General features: G+C 44.4%; 1 protein-coding gene across 3 annotated transcripts in view; it reads left to right on the top strand.

Annotated features, from left to right (window-relative positions):
• Positions 1-19,609, top strand: part of ADGRF5 (adhesion G protein-coupled receptor F5) — a 174,373-nt gene that overhangs the window by 108,827 nt on the left and 45,937 nt on the right. For all 3 annotated transcript variants that reach the window (XM_044289293.1, XM_044289291.1, XM_044289292.1), the window contains exons 2-3: positions 9,078-9,203; positions 16,014-16,086. In XM_044289293.1, coding sequence (XP_044145228.1) covers positions 9,099-9,203; positions 16,014-16,086 — 178 coding nt within the window. In that variant the 5' untranslated portion in view covers positions 9,078-9,098. The remainder of the gene's footprint in view (positions 1-9,077; positions 9,204-16,013; positions 16,087-19,609) is intronic.

Genomic DNA, 19,609 nt, shown 5'->3' with positions numbered 1-19,609 from the left:
TTTTTATTTTTTTATTTTTTACCGGGTTCATCCAAGGGGGTAGATCATGTGGTATATTTATAGAGCAGGTTGTTACGAACGCGGCGATACCTAATATGTCAACTTTTTAATTTTTTTTTTACATTTAACACAATAAAAGCATTTTTTTAACAAAAAAAATGATGTTTTGGTGTCTTCATAATCTGGGAGCCATATTTCTTTTTCTTTTTTGGGCGATTGTCTTAGGTAGGGGCTTAATTTTTGCAAGATGAGGTGACGGTTAGATTGGTACTATTTTGGGGGGCTGGATCTCACAGGCTCTCCCGGAAGGCAGCCACGATGCTTAAGGAAGACATCGGGCTGCCTTCCCTGCCATTGGTTCCCCGTCACAGCAGCGCGGGGACCCGATGGCTGCTTCCACCCTGCACGCACATTGCATGTGCTGCGGTCAGCGCTGACCGCGGTCGTGCAGGGGTTCATGCGTCACCGATGCCAGCGCATACAGCAGGGGTCCAGCTATCAGTGACTGCCGGACCCCTGCCGCAGATCGGGCGGGCACAGCTCCTGCACCCGCCCGATCAGCGCGCCGTATATGTATTTGCGCTGGGCATTAAGGGGTTAAGAAAGATTGACTCTAGAGTTCTATTCACACCTACGCATTAAGACACAAGGAGGCAGATCTGGCTGAGCGTAAAGGATTTACAGTCAGAGAAGAACATAGTAATGTCTGTGTTTATTGTTTTTGTTTTTTTACAGGGAGAGAACGGAGAGGCAGTACTATCTGTGCCCACATGGTATACAGGGAGAGAATGGGGAGGCAGTACTATCTGTGCCCACATGGTATACAGGGAGAGAACGGGGAGGCAGTACTATCTGTGCCCACATGGTATACAGGGAGAGAACGGGGAGGCAGTACTATCTGTGCCCACATGGTATACAGGGAGAGAACGGGGAGGCAGTACTATCTGTGCCCACATGGTATACAGGGAGAGAACGGGGAGGCAGTACTATCTGTGCCCACATGGTATACAGGGATAGAACGGGGAGGCAGTACTATCTGTGCCCACATGGTATACAGGGAGAGAACGGGGAGGCAGTACTATCTGTGCCCACATGGTATACAGGGATAGAACGGGGAGGCAGTACTATCTGTGCCCACATGGTATACAGGGAGAGAACGGGGAGGCAGTACTATCTGTGCCCACATGGTATACAGGGATAGAACGGGGAGGCAGTACTATCTGTGCCCATATGGTATACAGGGATAGAACGGGGAGGCAGTACTATCTGTGCCCATATGGTATACAGGGAGAGAACGGAGAGGCAGTACTATCTGTGCCCACATGGTATACAGGGAGAGAACGGGGAGGCAGTACTATCTGTGCCCACATGGTATACAGGGAGAGAACGGGGAGGCAGTACTATCTGTGCCCACATGGTATACAGGGAGAGAACGGGGAGGCAGTACTATCTGTGCCCACATGGTATACAGGGAGAGAACGGGGAGGCAGTACTATCTGTGCCCACATGGTATACAGGGATAGAACGGAGAGGCAGTACTATCTGTGCCCATATGGTATACAGGAAGAGAACGGAGAGGCAGTACTATCTGTGCCCACATGGTATACAGGGAGAGAACGGGGAGGCAGTACTATCTGTGCCCATATGGTATACAGGGAGAGAACGGAGAGGCAGTACTATCTGTGCCCACATGGTATACAGGGAGAGAACGGGGAGGCAGTACTATCTGTGCCCACATGGTATACAGGGAGAGAATGGGGAAGCAGTACTATCTGTGCCCACATGGTATACAGGGAGAGAATGGGGAAGCAGTACTATCTGTGCCCACATGGTATACAGGGAGAGACTGGGAAGGTAGTACTATCTGTGTCCTGTTATGAAATCCGTTTGCGCTTAGTTTGGTGGTAAAAGCAGAATTGCGTTATGGATTCCGTTACCTCGGACTATAACACAATTCTATGACGGAATCCCTTTAGAGGCATTCCGTTATTAATTCCATCATAATAGAAGTCTATGGGCTCCAAAAACAGATCCGTCCCATTTCCGTTAAGCAATTCTGCTTTTACCACCAAACGAAGCGTGAACGAATTTCAAAATATGAAACTTCCTCATCTCTAAACACCAACATGCACTTCTCAAATAATATCCATAACCTTATAACAGTGGCCGAGGTGTCCTGGTTGAACATGCGGGTTGCTCACCCCTAAGGTCAGCCATAAGGAAAGATTTGTGCCGTGATGTATAATATGACTCAGAGATGGTTGTTGTCTAGACTGTGCAGGTTTTCAGTCCACAACAAGTATGTTCCTATTCACTTGCAGCAAGCATAAGTACTGAAATGGTGAGGACCTAAAGCACACAGTATGTTATAAAGTTGCAGTTCTTTTGTTCCCTGTTTGGCTGGATCCTTCTATTGTTATAATAGCTTTTTTATTGTTACTATAGGGAGGAATATTTAATGTTTGATGTCAGGAATTAGAGGGGACAAGTGACAACACCCCGGCTCCATTTCAGCCTTGAGTCAGGGCCAGACCCACGGCCTCAGGCTCCATGTATTTCCTGACGCTCGCTCGGAGATCTTCTGTATGTGTGATTTTGGGTCGTTTTTTTGTGTACTGCAGCTTTTTGTTCCAATAAACAATGAAAACATCTTGGTTTCACGGTTTTAAGAGCGTGGACTCCTGGGGCGATCCATTCACAAATCATGTTTCTGTATAAGGTTTCAGCTACATGTAGTGTTTTTGTAACACAGGGTCGTCAAGGCAACTATTCAAATGTATTTAGATGTAGCAGAGCTTATTGTGTGATCTAACTGTTGCTTTCTGCATCAGGATTGCAGCGTAAGGCCAGATAGCAAACTTACATTTCTATACACATACGAGGGTGTTCAAAAAAATAGTGGCGAGTTTAAAAAAGCCAAAAAAACAACAACATTTCTCCAGTTTGTGTTAATCCTTTACCGAAGAAAAAGAAATATTTGGCGGTAAAAAAAAAAAAAGATTTTTGAGCGGAGACATAAGTACTGCATGCAGGACATTATAGTCTATGGGGTCTTTAAGCTCTGTTACGCCCAGTTAGGTGTCAGTTATCTGCTGAATCCGTCCTTTCCGTTCTTCTGCTCCTCAACGGAGCCGGAGAACGGAAAGGAGAAACGGTGATGTGTGAACGAGGCCTTATGCTGTTGTGTACACTTAAACTGTTTAATATCATTGAGCTGCATTTATATGTTTATTGTAATATATCCTGTTCATTTGCAGTCATTACACTATAGCAGCACTGCATGTGGAAAGGGTTAATGCACAGGCAGAGACTTTCTGACTTTCTACCTATGCAAAAAAAAATTATAGACACACTGACCTTCTGACTGTCTGGTTTAGCTCTGTTGTTTATTTCTGAAGACTTGTTTACGTCTGGGAAAACTGCTTATTTTTTCCAATAGAATTGCATTGAAGCTCTATACAAGTCTATGGAAGACTGAAATTGTAACAATGTTTCTGTTCAGGCTGAGCTTCTCCCCTCCACCCCTCTCACTAGAACATTCTACTTCAGCTATAAACTGCATACAAGCACCCCACAAAATTTCTATGGGATTGAGGTCAGGAAATCGGATTGACCACTCCATTCCCTCAATCCTGTTTGTCTGTAACCAAGATGTAACGCAACAACCCTTATTTCAAGGACATTTCTCATTTGGCCAAGGGCATCATGATCTCCTCAAGTATTTTGATATATTCACACTGATCCTTGATCTCTCGCATGCAATAAATAGGTCCAACATCATGGTATGAGACACCCCCATATCAGGATTTTTGCATCACCATGCTTTACTTTATTCACAGTGTACTTTGGATTAAATTGAGTGCTTGGAGGTCATCTGGCATACAATCTGCGGCCTCTAGACCCAAAAAGAACAATTGTGCTTTCATGAGTCCACAAAATGTTGCTCCATTTCTCTTTTAGCCAGTCCATGTGTTCCTTCGCAAATTTGAATCTATTCTGGACATGACTTTTATTTCATTTCAACCATGAGATTTTGCAGGGAGTTCTTGCTGGTAACTTGGCTTCACTTCATCGTCTTCTGACTGTAACAGTACTCACTGGTATCTTCTGATCTTCTCTGTTCTTTCTGGAGGTAATCATTAGCTGAGCCTTCGCCATTTTGGCTATTCTTCGATCCATTCGAGGAGTAGTTTCTTGCTTTCTTCCGCTTCTTTCAGGTTTTGGTTGCCACTTCAAAGCATGTACTGTAGCTGAGCGGCTAAAAGTATGTTCTTCATCAGTACAATGTCTGGGACAACCTATTTTCCCTAGTATTTCAGAAGAAAATGCAGTATAACCAACATGTGCAACATTCCTTAAAGGGAATCTGGCATCAACTTTCTGCTGATCTCACTGAGGGCAGCTTACATTAGTGACAGAAATGTTGATTTCAGCGCTGTGTCACTCATGAGCTAAAAGTAAGTAGTTGCCGAGAACCAGCATCATAATCATTGCAGCCCAGGCCATCTGCTGATGACTGGCAGTTCTCTCCTAGAGAGAAAGAGAGAAAACTAGACAGAAGCCGGTCAGCCATCAGCAGGTGGGCAGGAGAGCAGGAATTCATGAATAACCATGACTCTTCTCAGGTGGCCGGGACTCTTTTCCAGGCCCAGTCTGCAATGATTATGATATTAGTTCTTGGCAACCACTTACTTTTAACTTATAAATGACAGACCGCTGAAATCAACTCACCTGTCTCTACTTTATGCTGCCGTTAGTAAGGGCAGCATAAAGTTGATGACAGGTTCCCTTTAAATAAGGGCCAAAATTCACACCAGTTATTCCACAGAATGAATGACATCTCACGACAATATCCTAAAGTGTTATCTGTGGCTTTTACATAGGACTGCTAATAAACCTTCTAAAGTGTCTTAGGCAGAACTAAAGCCTAATATGGAGATGTTTAACAGAATTCTCTGCTCTTGTAAATCAGGTTTTTCTAATTTTTCAACCTCATGCTGCCTTTGATTAGTCACGGCATTTAATGTAGTGTAAAACCACGGGGTTCACTGGTTTGGCCGATATCAGTCAAGTTTCAAGGCTCTTTAATGGGTTGGACATTGACTTCAGCTGGATTTACACGGGCCAATTATCAGGAACAAACATTCCAACGAACCCTTGTTACTGATTATCTGCCTGCTTCCTTCCTGACAACCAACTGCTCCTTGTAGCATCAAAATGCGCCTGTACAGTAGTGATCTCCAACCTGTGGCTCTGCAGCTGTTGCAAAGCTACAACTCCCATCATGCTCTGAAAAGCTTTTTGGAACAGCTAGAAAGCCACAGGTTGGAGAACATTGACTTACAGTGTAGCTGGTACTAAAGAGACAGTGCTCTTCCTTCTAGAGGAGACCTTGCATATGTATCCCCGGGAGCCTTGCCTGCAGGACTCCTGGATCTCTACAAGGAGAGGTGGTGGGTGCACTGCGCATGCGCAGCCGCCCTCAATTCATTTTCTATGGGGCCGCTGAAAATAACCGAGCGCTTACTGGTGGCCGGACCGGAGTCCTCCATCTATAGCTTTGGCCCACTCCGTTTCCAATATAAGTGCAGGTCCCAGTGGTGGGACCCGCACCATTAAGACAATGGGGGGCCCTTACTACTACAGACCTAGCAGAGGGGGCAAAATGAGACAAGGGTCACCATGACCTTACTGTATTGTAAATATGGGTCAATATTGAGGAGACCACATGGTCGGCAGAATGCCGTAGGTCAATGTCACTGGATGACAGCAGAACACAACAGTATATGTCAGCACCATATTTCACTATACCTGTGCCCGGAAGGTCTGGGTGATGCTTGCTTGCAGTGAATGATCTGCTGGCAATTTTTCCTGAGAATATGTCAGCAAAAAACGGAAGCCGCCCGTGTGCCTTCAGCAATTTGCAGAACGGAACGGGTGGCCCATTGTAGAAATGACGGACAAGAATAGGACATGCTATATTTTTTTGCTGGGCTACGGAACGGTGCAACGGATGCGGGCAGCACACGGAGTGCTGTCCGCATCTTCTGCGGCCTCATTGAAGTGAATGAGTCCGCACCCGAGCCGCAAAAAATGCGGCTCGGATGCGGACCACAAAAACGGTCGTGTGCATGAGGCCTAAGACTGATGGATGTGGAGTCTGACGCATGGCAGCATGGAGCCACGCTCCTGCATTGTCCAAGCATTTAAAGGGGTTGGCCACCTTATTTATTTATATTTTTTTCCATCTGCTTAGTGATCTCCAGTCATGGAGACTTCAGGGTTTGGAAGCAAATGAGAAGAGTCTTTGGGTGCAACGCCACTGCCCTTGTTGCACCAAGGGGCTAAATTGTCATATTATTAAAAAGCTGATTTCTCCCCATTGCCGGCCAGTATTGAGATGGGACCAACAGCTGACAGATCCAAGTATGGTTTTATTGAGAGGTAGGTGGTGACAGATTCCCTTCAAGCATCTCCTACTGTTTTGAGTATACAGCTCCTATGCCAAGCTATGTGTCTCCATGGTTACAGACTACAATAGATCTTGTGGTCTACGGATGCTGTATACACAAAACAGTAGGAGATTTCCAGTCAAGACTGTTTGGTTCATTTTTGGTTGAAATGCCCAGATTTGCTCACAAGGGCCCATTGTGACTTCTGCCTGTGCCCCCCATAGCTACATCCCTGTCTATGGACATAGGGTATTGTGAGAGGTTGGGGTTCTTCATTTTATTAACCAAAATACAGGTATGATGCTCTGGAATATTGCAGGTATAAGGCGCTAGAAACATCACCCCTAGAAGTATATATCTCTGTAACGGCACCATCTGGCGGCACACGGCGTGCTGACTGCTCCATAGGAATTGAGACTGTACCAGGCAATGGGAACAGAAATGAAAAATAAATAAATAATTGATAGCTCTTGGAAGGTGGGGGGAAGGAAAAAACGAAAAATGCAATCCTTGTCCATAAAGGGTTAAGGAAAGTCTTTAAGTCTGGCCTTCACTTCTGATATTGTCTGCACTTACATGGAATGCTAATATATATGACCCCCCCAAGACAATCTGGACCAGTGAGGTCCTCATTCAGGCCAAACCAGAAGTTCTGCCTGCTGATGCCAGTAACAGGCATTAGCTCTTGCCAGCAGTGCAAACACTTGGAGACGTCTTAAAACACTTATACTGACAAAACCGCAGATCAAAGACACGTCTGAAGTCGGCCGCAAGTCACACTTCCATCGATGATCTTTTATTTGTCTGGATAGGACACTTGGAGCAATCTTCAGATGTGCAGTCCGCTCTACGCTGCTTTGATCTCATATTGTAGCCACCCGATCAACAGTGGGGGTAACAGGATCCCTGTTGTCAGAATACCCCTTTAATAATGAGGCCGCATCGGATATCTTCAGGGCACAGTCAAGGGTTATACACAGGATTAAAATGAATACACATTGCAACCATGAACTTTTTCCATCGCCTCATCCAGATTTCTGTGAAATCAAAACTCAGCCGTTGTGTAATGAGCTGTCGGGGGACGGACTCCCCATAGCGGTTGTATATACAGTTCTCTGCTATTAGTTTATAGGAGATTATCTACAGCACTACCATGTTTGGTGTCGGAATTTTCTACTCATAAGTTATATACCAGTCCTGGAGGACTGAGACCCCGTCGACTGTCAAAGGTATACACCTCCCAGTGGTCACTTTGTAGTGTTGTAGGTTTCGGTTGTTGGGTAGATGACTTATCGATTGTCTTATTGACTTTATTTTTTTCCTCCTCATATTATAATATGGATATGGCTTTTAGGATTTTCATTAGTGGTAGTATCTAGTGGCCATCAGGAGAGTAACGCAAAATCTTGGGGACACCTAGCAATGCTTTTATGGAGTTGTTCTCTTCTACAGTGACAAAACACACACCTATGAGCACTGCACAGGCACATACATAAAAAATAAAAAAAATACTGTCACATACGTACAGATATTAGTGCAAGTAAGTACATATATGTGTATACAAATGAATCAAATGCACATATATAAACAGTAGGGAACAGTGCAGCCTTAAACTCCACCTGTTCCTACCTGCTTAGACAATGGCGGCACCCAACTGGGTGATGGCACCTAACCTGGATAAGTGTATGGGATCTATTCTAGAGGGGGGAGAGAAGTCAGACTGAGTAAAAACAAGAAAGTCATGTCAGAGAGGAAGAGATATTGCAGTCGAATACACAATAGGGTCAAAACCAGGAGATAATGTTAGAGGCCAACTCAGCAGAAAGAGCCGAGGTCACAAACAGTCAGCAAGTCAGAGATCCGGAATTGCAGAGAGCCTACAAGCAACTTTGGCCAGCAGTTGCCTGTTTAAATACCCCACTTTCAGAAAGCACATAACGCCAGTGCCGGCACTATCTGGCCCAGCGTCCATGCTGCCTGATATTAATCTGCTCAGCTCCTCCTGCTCTATAACATGCTATATCCTGCAGGTTGCACTGTATTTTCATGGAATGTGGGATGCCTATACACAAAAAGCATAATTGGCTATACCTTTCTATAAAATACAACAAAAATATATATATATATATATATATATATATACCAACATATTCCAGCCCAAAAGAAGCTGAAAGGACACAATTTTGAGACCTTGTGGGTAAATGGAGGTCACAGGAATTTGGCCTCCACAACCGCTCAGACCACATCACCAAAGTAAGACTCTGATGGAGCTTCAGTCATCATGGAGTTTCTGCTCAAGGCAACGTCATCAACTGATGGCAGGTCTGTCAGTAAATTTTAACTCCAAGGCCCATGGGACTTTAAATATGCCTATATTTTCAGAAAGTCTTATGTGGAGCCTCCCTGATTGCTGTGATATGAATGGTTCCTACGTGAGGAATTACTCCACCCGATTGCTGGGACTTGTAGTTCTGAAGGGTTCCCAGAAAAATGGCAACTCTTCCTCCCCAATTCCAGCGTATTCAACCTCTCCACAAATTCAATACACTCATCTAGATCTCATAGATTAGACTGACAGGTGGAATATACAAGCCCAGGACTGAACTTTGCTCCTTTTATTTGCAGATTTAGAGCACCAGGAACAAGATGCATTTTCCGTGGATGTTTATTTTCCTATTGGTGACTTGTTGGATTACGCCAACTGAAGAGACAAAGGGATCATGGGGAATATCATCTCTTTTGTCCAGCTTGGTAAGTATCATGGCGGGAAGGAGCCAGGCAAAATCTGATCATCTAATATAGTTTACATGGTGTTCAACTATACCACAGATTTCCAATTCTTCTGCTCATTGATTCCACCTCCTGAATAATGTACTTTGAATTCTCCTACAGATAAGAGCATATTTAATATAAATGAACTGAAATCGAATTACTATAATACGATGCACAAAAATATTACTATAATACTGCCTCCTATGTACAAATATATAACTACAATAATACTCTTTCCTATGTACAAGAATATAACTACTATAATACTGCTCCTATGTACAAGAATATAACTACTATAATACTGCTCCCTATGTACAAGAATATAACTACTATAATACTGCCTCCTATGTACAAGAATATAACTACTATAATACTGCTCCTATGTACAAGAATATAACTACTATAATACTGCCTCCTATGTACAAGAATATAACTACTATAATACTGCTCCTATGTACAATAATATAACTACTATAATACTGCCTCCTATGCAGTGGCGTACCGCCCATAGAGGCAGACCACGCCACTGCTATGGGGCCCGCGGCACTGGGGGGCCCGTAGCGCAGATAAGGCCCCGCCCACTGATGACCTGCAGCCGGCTATGTTTAGCTGAATCGCCTCCCAGAGGCGCGGCTAAGTCCTCAACACCCGCCCCCCTCCTCAGCGCCGCGCTCTGAAACACCCGATCCTCCTCTCGTCGGCGTCCCAAATCCCGCGCAGGCGCAGTGCCGGCGATTGCCTGCGCTCTGATAATACGGCTGAGGGCAACAGCTTCAACATCGTCACTGGGCATGCGCCGAGCCCAGTGACGATGTTGAAGCTGTTGCCCTCAGCCGTATTATCAGAGCGCAGGCGCAGGCAATCGCCGGCACTGCGCCTGCGCGGGATTTGGGACGCCGACGAGAGGAGGATCGGGTGTTTGCAGAGCGCGGCGCTGAGGAGGGGGGCGGGTGTTGAGGACTTAGCCGCGCCTCTGGGAGGCGATTCAGCTAAATGATGGAGGCGTTAGTAGTTTTCATATTTAGGCGGGCACGGCACTAATCAGAGGGGCACCGTTCCTGGGCACCGTGGAGAAAGAAAAACGCCCCTCTGGGCTCCAGTCCTTACAGCGTCATTTGCATGTCCTAAGAATCGATTTTTAGAAGAAAGGACAAGACTGACATGGAAAAGAAGAACACAGATGGAAAAAAGGTACTTTATTAAACATGGATCCATGAGTACCCTTTTTCCATCTGTCTTGTTCTTTGGATTGTGAGCCTTGTCATTTCTTCAAAAAATCGATTCTTATGATATGTAAATGACGCTGTAAGGAGCCCAGAGGGGCGTTATTCTTTCTCCACGGTGCCCAGGAACGCCCCTCTGAAGTGCCGTGCCCGGCTAAATTTGAAAACTAATAACGCCTCCAAGTTCATCTAAATCGCCTCCCAAATCCGATCCTCCTCTCGCTGGCATCCCAAATCCCGCGCAGGCGCAGTGCCGGCGATTGCCTGCGCTATGATAAGATGACTGACGGCACTGCGCCTGCGCGGGATTTGGGATGCCGGCGAGAGGAGGATCGGGGTGTTTGCCGCAGAGCGCGGCACTGAGGAGGGGGGTGTTGAGCACTTAGCCGTGCCTCTGGGAGGCGATTTAGATGAACTTGGAGGCGTTATTAGTTTTCAAACTTAGCCGGGCACGGCACTTCAGAGGGTGTTCCTGGGCACCGTGGAGAAAGAATAACGCCCCTCTGGGCTCCTTACAGCTTCATTTACATATCATAAGAATCGATTTTTTGAAGACATGACAAGACTCACAATCAAAAGAACAAGACAGATGGAAAACAGGTACTCTGTTAAACATGGATTCATGAAAAAAAAATTGGGGGTAAATTGCTAGTGACAGATTCCCTTTAAGGCTACTTTCACACTTGCGTTCAGAGCGGATCCGTCTGGTGTCTGCACAGACGGATCCGCACCTATAATGCAAACGCTTAGATCCGTTCAGAACGGATCCGTTTGCATTAACATGAACAAAAAAAAAAAAAACATTTTTTTTTTTGTTCATGATAGTGCAAACGGATCCGTTTTGACTTTACATTGAAAGTCAATGGGGGACGGATCCGTTTGAAAATTGAGCCATACTGTGTCAACTTCAAACGGATCCGTCCCCATTGACTTACATTGTAAGTCTGGACGGATCCGTTTGCCTCCGCACGGCCAGGCGGACACCCGAACGCTGCAAGCAGCGTTCAAGTGTCCGCCTGCTGAGCGGAGGACAGACGGAGCCATACTGATGCATTCTGAGCGGATCCGCATCCACTCAGAATGAATTAGGGCTGGACGGATCCGTTCGGTGCCGCTTGTGAGAGCCTTCAAACGGAACTCACAAGCGGAGACCCGAACGCAAGTGTGAAAGTAGCCTAACATGGCACCCCAAATAAGGAGACCTGCAGGCTGCAGCAGATATCCCATGTGACAGGTCACCCCCAGGAAACCCCTAACAGTTTCTGTAGGTCATGTATAAATTTATTTAATGGGGGTGTGGCATGGGAGGAGCAAAGTCAGGAAGTGGGAGGGGCCATGGTGGGTAGTGGGCGGGGTTAAGGGGCCCAATTCAGATTTTTGCTATGGGGCCCAGTGATTCCTATGTACGCCTCTGCTCCTATGTACAATATAACTACTATAATACTGCCTCCTATGTACAAGAATATAACTACTATAATACTGCCTCCTATGTACAAGAATATAACTGCTATAATACTGCCTCCTATGTACAAGAATATAACTACTATAATACTGCCTCCTATGTACAAGAATATAACTGCTATAATACTGCCTCCTATGTACAAGAATATAACTACTATAATACTGCCTCCTATGTACAAGAATATAACTACTATAATACTGCTCCTATGTACAAGAATATAACTACTATAATACTGCCTCCTATGTGCAAGAATATAACTACTATAATACTGCTCCTATGTACAAGAATATAACTACTATAATACTGCCCCCTATGTACAAGAATATAGCTACTATAATACTGCCCCCTATGTACAAGAATATAACTACTATAATACTGCTCCTGTGTACAAGAATATAACTACTATAATACTGCTCCTATATACAAGAATATAACTACTATAATACTGCTCCTATGTACAAGAATATAACTACTATAATACTGCTCCTATGTGCAAGAATATAACTACTATAATACTGCCTCCCATGTACAAGAATATAACTACTATAATACTGCTCCTATGTACAAGAATATAACTACTATAATACTGCTCCTATATACAAGAATATAACTACTATAATACTGCTCCTATGTACAAGAATATAACTACTATAATACTGCTCCTATGTACAAGAATATATCTACTATAATACTGCTCCTATGTACAAGAATATAACTACTATAATACTGCTCCTATATACAAGAATATAACTACTATAATACTGCTCCTATGTACAAGAATATAACTACTATAATACTGCTCCTATGTACAAGAATATATCTACTATAATACTGCTCCTATGTACAAGAATATAACTACTATAATACTGCTCCTGTGTACAAGAATATAACTACTATAATACTGCTCCTATATACAAGAATATAACTACTATAATACTGCTCCTATGTACAAGAATATAACTACTATAATACTGCTCCTATGTACAAGAATATATCTACTATAATACTGCTCCTATATACAAGAATATAACTACTATAATACTGCTCCTATGTACAAGAATATAACTACTATAATACTGCCTCCTATGTACAAGAATATAACTACTATAATACTGCCTCCTGTGTACAAGAATATAACTACTATAATACTGCTCCTATATACAAGAATATAACTACTATAATACTGCTCCTATGTACAAGAATATAACTACTATAATACTGCTCCTATGTACAAGAATATAACTACTATAATACTGCCCCCTATGTACAAGAATATAACTACTATAATACTGCTCCTATGTACAGGAATATAACTACTATAATACTTCTTATGAAAGTCCCAGAAAACATCCACATTGTTTTCATTTATGTAGATTTTCCAGAACTCTTCGGTCTCACAAATCGCCTTTTGTTTTCTTCAAAGTAGCTAATTTAATTGAATTCAATAATCGATTTGGCTCTCTCACCGGAAAAGTAGCTGGAAGCTGGCATTTCTCTATATAAGGCGAAGAGCGCGGTGACGTGAAGAATCACTTTACCGTGGTGTTTGGTCTAGGTTTGAACAAGGATCTCATATATCCCCGAGACATCCTGTAATCACTTACATTGATGTGGAACACCAGATTTGATGTTCTTAACTCTTTGCCAACAGAATTTATGTTGGTTTGTTCTCAATGTTCTCAAAGAACATTTTGAAATTTTTGGGGGGAGATGGATGAGATCATGACACTCTGAAGAGTCTAGTGTCATAGAGCGTAGGTCTGAAGGCTACCTGAAGATACCTGCTCCTTCCAGCACCAACCCCACTACTGAATATTTATATTTTAAGACCCATTTGCAGTGGTACTGGTTGGAGTCCCACCATGTCACTGTACTGGAAACATTACTGAACTTATATACGCAGACATCTCACCAAACCAGTTTCTACACATTTCTTAGATAAGACGTTGACTGGCATGAGAAGCGTCACTCATGTCACTGCATTCCTGCTGACACATCGCCTAGACACACAGCGCAGCTTCAGTATAATCTTCTGATAGTAGAGGGCAATACACACTGTTATTTAACCCCTAAAGGCACAGCCAAGTTGTGTACTTAAAGGGGTTGTCCACCTTCCAAGTGTTTTTGAGTAACCTCCCACCAGCTGGGACCTTTCAAGGGAAGCATACATACCTGCTTCCCGACAATCAGATCCGGCTCCATGGGTCAGCCGTTATCTTTATTTGTTTTTATGGCACTTCCTACATGGACATTGGTGGCATATCACTAGGATATCCCACCATTATCTGACAGGTGCAGGTCCCACCTCTGGGACCCACACCTATCTCTAGAACGGGACCGCATATGCATGGCCTCCCTCCATTCATTTCTATGGGAGTGCCGAAAATAGCTGAGCGGTGGCCGCGCTTGCGCTGTGCACTTTCCGTTCATTTCTATGGAAATGTGCTGTTCAGCTATTTAGGCAGTCCCGTAGAATTGAATGGAGGGTGGTCCACTCTCCTTCATTTTGCAGGCTCTTTTGCAGGTCCCAGAAGTAGGATCCACACCGATCAGACATTGGTGGCATATCCTAGCGAAATGCCGCCACCAATATATGAGATGGGCCCATCCCTTTAACTTTATTCTGTGGGTCAGTCCGATTATGGGGATTACCACATTTATATGGTATTTGTCATGTTTTACTGCTTTAAAAAAAATAAAAACATTTTTTTACAAAAATAAATAAAATTAAAAAGATAGAAAAATAGAAAAAATGGAAATAAAACTGTTTCAATTGGCCTGAAAAAGGATTCATATTTTTCTCTTTTTTTTTCCCCAAAATTGTTTTATTATTTTTTTCTTTGTCTCCCTCACCAAAAATTAAATGTAATAAATAAATAAAATTAAATTCTCTCATCTGTACTCCTGGCTGAGCAGACATGTTTTTGCTGGGATGATCTGCAGTTTTTAGTGACATCATTTTGGGATTTAAATGATAAAAATCCGTGGTCTCAAAAGGCAGGAAATGCTCAACCCCAAATGCAGTTGCCTGCCGGATTCTTCTAAAGAAGCGGTGATACCAATTCTATTCATCATTTTTTTTTATATGTGAAACGGGCAAATTAATTTTTAATACTTTGAGTTGTTTTACATATTTTTTAAAACTTCAATTATTTTTCAATTTTTTTAGTCCCCTTAGGGGACTTGAACTTGTGAATTTTTGATCTCTTGTCCTATACATTGTAATATTCCTGCATTACGGTGCATAGCGATTCTGACAGTCCCCTAGATGTCGTGACAACTACTCGTCACCCCACAATTGCATTTTCTCCCTCTGTCTAACCTCTCAGATGCCTCTGTCATTGTCGATTATGGCATCTGAGGGGTTAAACTGTTGGGATCTGAGTTAGCTCTGATTCCAGCAGTGAGATCTGCTGGGTTGCTGTACAACACAGCTGGCACCTGCAACCAATGGCACCCATCCCCAGAGCCCACGCCACTGCCATGACATACCATTACAACACAGAGTGCAAAGAGTTTGTCTAGTTAAAAAAAAAACAAAAAAACATTGTCCTGTAACCTATCAGAGAATACTAAGAAGGGGGGGGTCGGTTTAGGATCCTCCAGACTGGAAAGGGTGCACAGTGACCACTAAGAGCGTCTCTCACTCTGGAGGACCTGTCCTGTCCTGTATCACACAGACAACCCATTGATTTGAATGGACACTGTGTAATGCTTTATTTCCCCTGTGGGGGGCGCTGCAGGGAAACTGAACACTTAGTGTTTCTCACAGTCAGATTACAGATTATTGCTGGAGGTTCCAGCAGCTAGACACTTTGTAATCTCCCTATTGTCAAGAAACCTTTCTATCAAGTTGGGATTGCCAAAGAGTAGACCGCTTAAATTGGGAGCATATACCATAGAGGTGTATAGAGTGTAGTTGCATCTCAGTCCTAAAGTGGACCAAAGACCCCTCTGCCACATTAAAGGAAAAACCATCCATCGAAATGTGTACATGTAGAGAGTGTACAATCTGGTTGGGGGGGGTAGATTTGGGATTTGAGTCGTTTATATAGAGGCTATACCTAATGTATATAATAAGTTACCGCTGTGTTTTTATTACAGATTCATGGGGACCGTGAAATTGAATCTGAAACAGTCATGGAAAGAAGTCTGTCGAGAAGGAAGCGTGCGACCGGTAATGTATCCTCGATATTGTGCTCCTCCCAGTAATTAAAGGGAGGCTGTCATCAGCTCTTTTAACCATGCTAAACTACTGACAGCACCAGGTAGAGGCTGGGTAGAGTAGAACAAGCATAGCTTTTGTGGAGCTTTTCTCATCAGGAGTAGTGTGATGATGAAGTTTTATTCTTCCAGATTCTGCTACTGCAAGTGCCCAAGAGACCAAGCTTCACTGCAAAGTGCTCTCTGCTCTAGAACTGTAGTGGTCTCCTGGTTGGATTATACAGCAGTCACTCAGAGCAGAGGTGAGGGTCTGTGAAGCATCTCAGTGCAGTGAGCACCTCACAGTGAAGCTCCTCCTCCTTGGCACTTGCAAGAAGAGAATCTGGTAGAATAAAACTTCATATTCTCACTACTCCTGATGAGAAAAGCTCCACAAAACCTTTATCATCCAACCAGGAGACCACTACAGTAGTTACTTAGAGCAGAGAGGAGGGACAGCTCAGTGTAGAGAGCACCTTACAGTGAAGCTCCACCTCCTGGGAACTTGCAGGAGCAGAATCTGACAGAATTAATGTTCATCTTCACACTACTCCTGATGAGAAATCCTCAACAAAATTTTTGTTTGTCCTGCTCTCCCCAGCCCCTACCTACTGCTGTCAGCAGTTGAGTATGGTCAGAACTGCTGACAGACTCCCTTTAAGTATATACAAGCTCTGGTACCTGTTAAGGTTGCAGTTGACATGGGGCTTCTAGCTCTCCCAAATTTATGTAACACAGCCAGTCTAATGGAGTACAGATATTTGCCATGCCCCCGGTACTCCACCTATCAGTACTCCATACATCTCTCTGGTAGTTTGCTGATCTGGAGTCCAGGACGATCATCCCACACAGTATAAGTGTATCCGCCATGTGTCCTCATTCACTGACTGCAAATTAATAACTTCAGTTAAACATAAATGACATTAGAAAGTTGTAGAACTTTCCGGATGTTTCATTAGGAGGATCCAGCGGGTGGACAGGGCACATGGCACAGCGGAGGCGCTGTCTTATTGGTATGGCACTGCACATGGCACTGAGGAGGCGCTCTCTTATTGGTATGGCACTGCACATGGCACAGCGGAGGCGCTGTCTTATTGGTATGGCATTGCATATGGCACTGAGGAGGCGCTCTCTTATTGGTATGGCACTGCACATGGCACAGCGGAGGCGCTGTCTTATTGGTATGGCATTGCATATGGCACTGAGGAGGCGCTGTCTTATTGGTATGGCACTGCACATGGCACAGCGGAGGCGCTGTCTTATTGGTATGGCATTGCATATGGCACAGCGGAGGCGCTGTCTTATTGGTATGGCACTGCACATGGCACAGCGGAGGCGCTGTCTTATTGGTATGGCATTGCATATGGCACTGAGGAGGCGCTCTCTTATTGGTATGGCACTGCACATGGCACAGCGGAGGCGCTGTCTTATTGGTATGGCACTGCACATGGCACAGCGGAGGCGCTGTCTTATTGGTATGGCATTGCATATGGCACTGAGGAGGCGCTGTCTTATTGGTATGGCACTGCACATGGCACAGCAGAGGCGCTGTCTTATTGGTATGGCATTACACAAATATATCCAAAGAAAAAGGAATGCGTGGTTCACAGCAAAGCAAATATTAGCTGAGAAGATGACATACTTAGCTGTACAAACACCGACAGTATAATGCGGTGGATTCAGCCTGCGGCTGTGGCATGACTGTGGTGCTTGGGAATTCAAGGGCCACAACTCTATTTTTTCGTACATATTACGCACATTAGTAGGGCGATCCCCACTGGCATTTGTGATATTCAGTTTAGAGAACAGGAAGTATTAGATGCTCAACCTGTTGCATTAAAAGGGCGTGTGCCTGATGGTGGAGTGAGCCCTCCATACTGAAGTAACTGAGTAATAGCAGCAAAATAATCTCTGGTGGAATGAGGATACTAGAAAGATTAACAGATAGATAATGATTTAGACAGATAGATAATAGATTGATTCTCATTTCCTTCCGTGTGCTCGCAGCCTTAGAGGAAGTTGCGTGTGCCCATCTGTTTTCCAGCCATACCACTAATACAATCGTGCCATTCATCATTTTGGAATTTCTCTATCACCACTGATACCTGGCGCTTTGTCTGCACAACACGCCTTCATCACCTGAGCAAACATATCATTTCCACATGTTGCTTTGTTGTGGCACCATCTTGACAATCTTGTTGGGGAAGCTCCACTAACCAAAAACACCCCAACATTAAACAGACAGTGAATTGTCAGAGAGGTCTTTGCGGTAACGGTGACGCAGTCACTGAGCACAGGATGTGTGAGAGCGACACGCACAGGAGGGCACTATCTCCAGGAGACCATCTGGCTATAGTGGGTACAGGAGCAGATGAGAAAGTCATATGTCCTTTTTCTAAGTTGCAAACTAGCATATCAAATGTGAACATTAGGCATAATATATTTCCCCCATAACAGCAGTCTGGATGTGTAGTCTGGACCACCCCCTATAACAGCAGTCTGGATGTGTAGTTTGGGGCCCCCCTATAAAAGCAGTCTGGATGTGTAACCTGGAGCGACCCTATAACAGCAGTAATGGATGTGTAGCCTGGAGCACTCTCTATATCAGCAATCTGCTTTTGTAGGCTGGAGCCCTCTCTAAAACAGCAGTCTGAATGTCTCGTCTCGAGGGCCCCCTATAAAAGTAGTCTGGATGTGTAGTCTGGAGCACCCCCAATAACAGCCGTCTGGATGTCTAGTCTGGAGCGCCCCCTATAACAGCAGTCTGGATGTCTAGTCTAGAGCGCCCCCTATAACAGCAGTCTGGATGTATAGTCTGTAGTGCCCCCTATAACAGCAGGCTGGTTGTGTAGTCTGTAGTGCCCCCTATAACAGCTGTCTGGTTGTGTAGTCTGGAGCGTCTCCTATAACAGCTGTCTGGATGTCTAGTCTTGAGTGCCCGCTATAACAGCAGTCTGGTTGTGTAGTCTGGAGCGCCCCCAATAACAGCAGTCTGGATGTGTAGTCTGGAGCGCCTCCTATAACAGCAGTCTGGATGTCTAGTCTGTAGTGCCCCCTATAACAGCAGTCTGGATGTGTAGTCTGGAGCTCCCCCTATAACAGCAGTCTGGATGTGTAGTCTGGAGCTCCCCCAATAACAGCAGTCTGGATGTGTAGTCTGGAGCTCCCCCAATAACAGCCGTCTGGATGTCTAGTCTGGAGCTCCCCAAATAACAGCAGTCTGGATGTGTAGTCTGGAGCTCCCCCAATAACAGCAGTCTGGATGTGTAGTCTGGAGCTCCCCCAATAACAGCCGTCTGGATGTCTAGTCTGGAGCTCCCCCAATAACAGCAGTCTGGATGTGTAGTCTGGAGCTCCCCCAATAACAGCAGTCTGGATGTGTAGTCTGGAGCTCCCCCAATAACAGCAGTCTGGATGTGTAGTCTGGAGCGCCCCCTATAACAGCAGTCTGGATGTGTAGTCTGGAGCTCCCCCAATAACAGCAGTCTGGATGTGTA

This window comes from Bufo gargarizans, chromosome 4, assembly GCF_014858855.1.
Source record: "Bufo gargarizans isolate SCDJY-AF-19 chromosome 4, ASM1485885v1, whole genome shotgun sequence".
Lineage (NCBI taxonomy): Eukaryota > Metazoa > Chordata > Amphibia > Anura > Bufonidae > Bufo > Bufo gargarizans.
The sequence above is the reverse complement of the archived record's forward strand: the minus strand, read 5'-3'. Positions and strand labels throughout refer to the sequence as shown.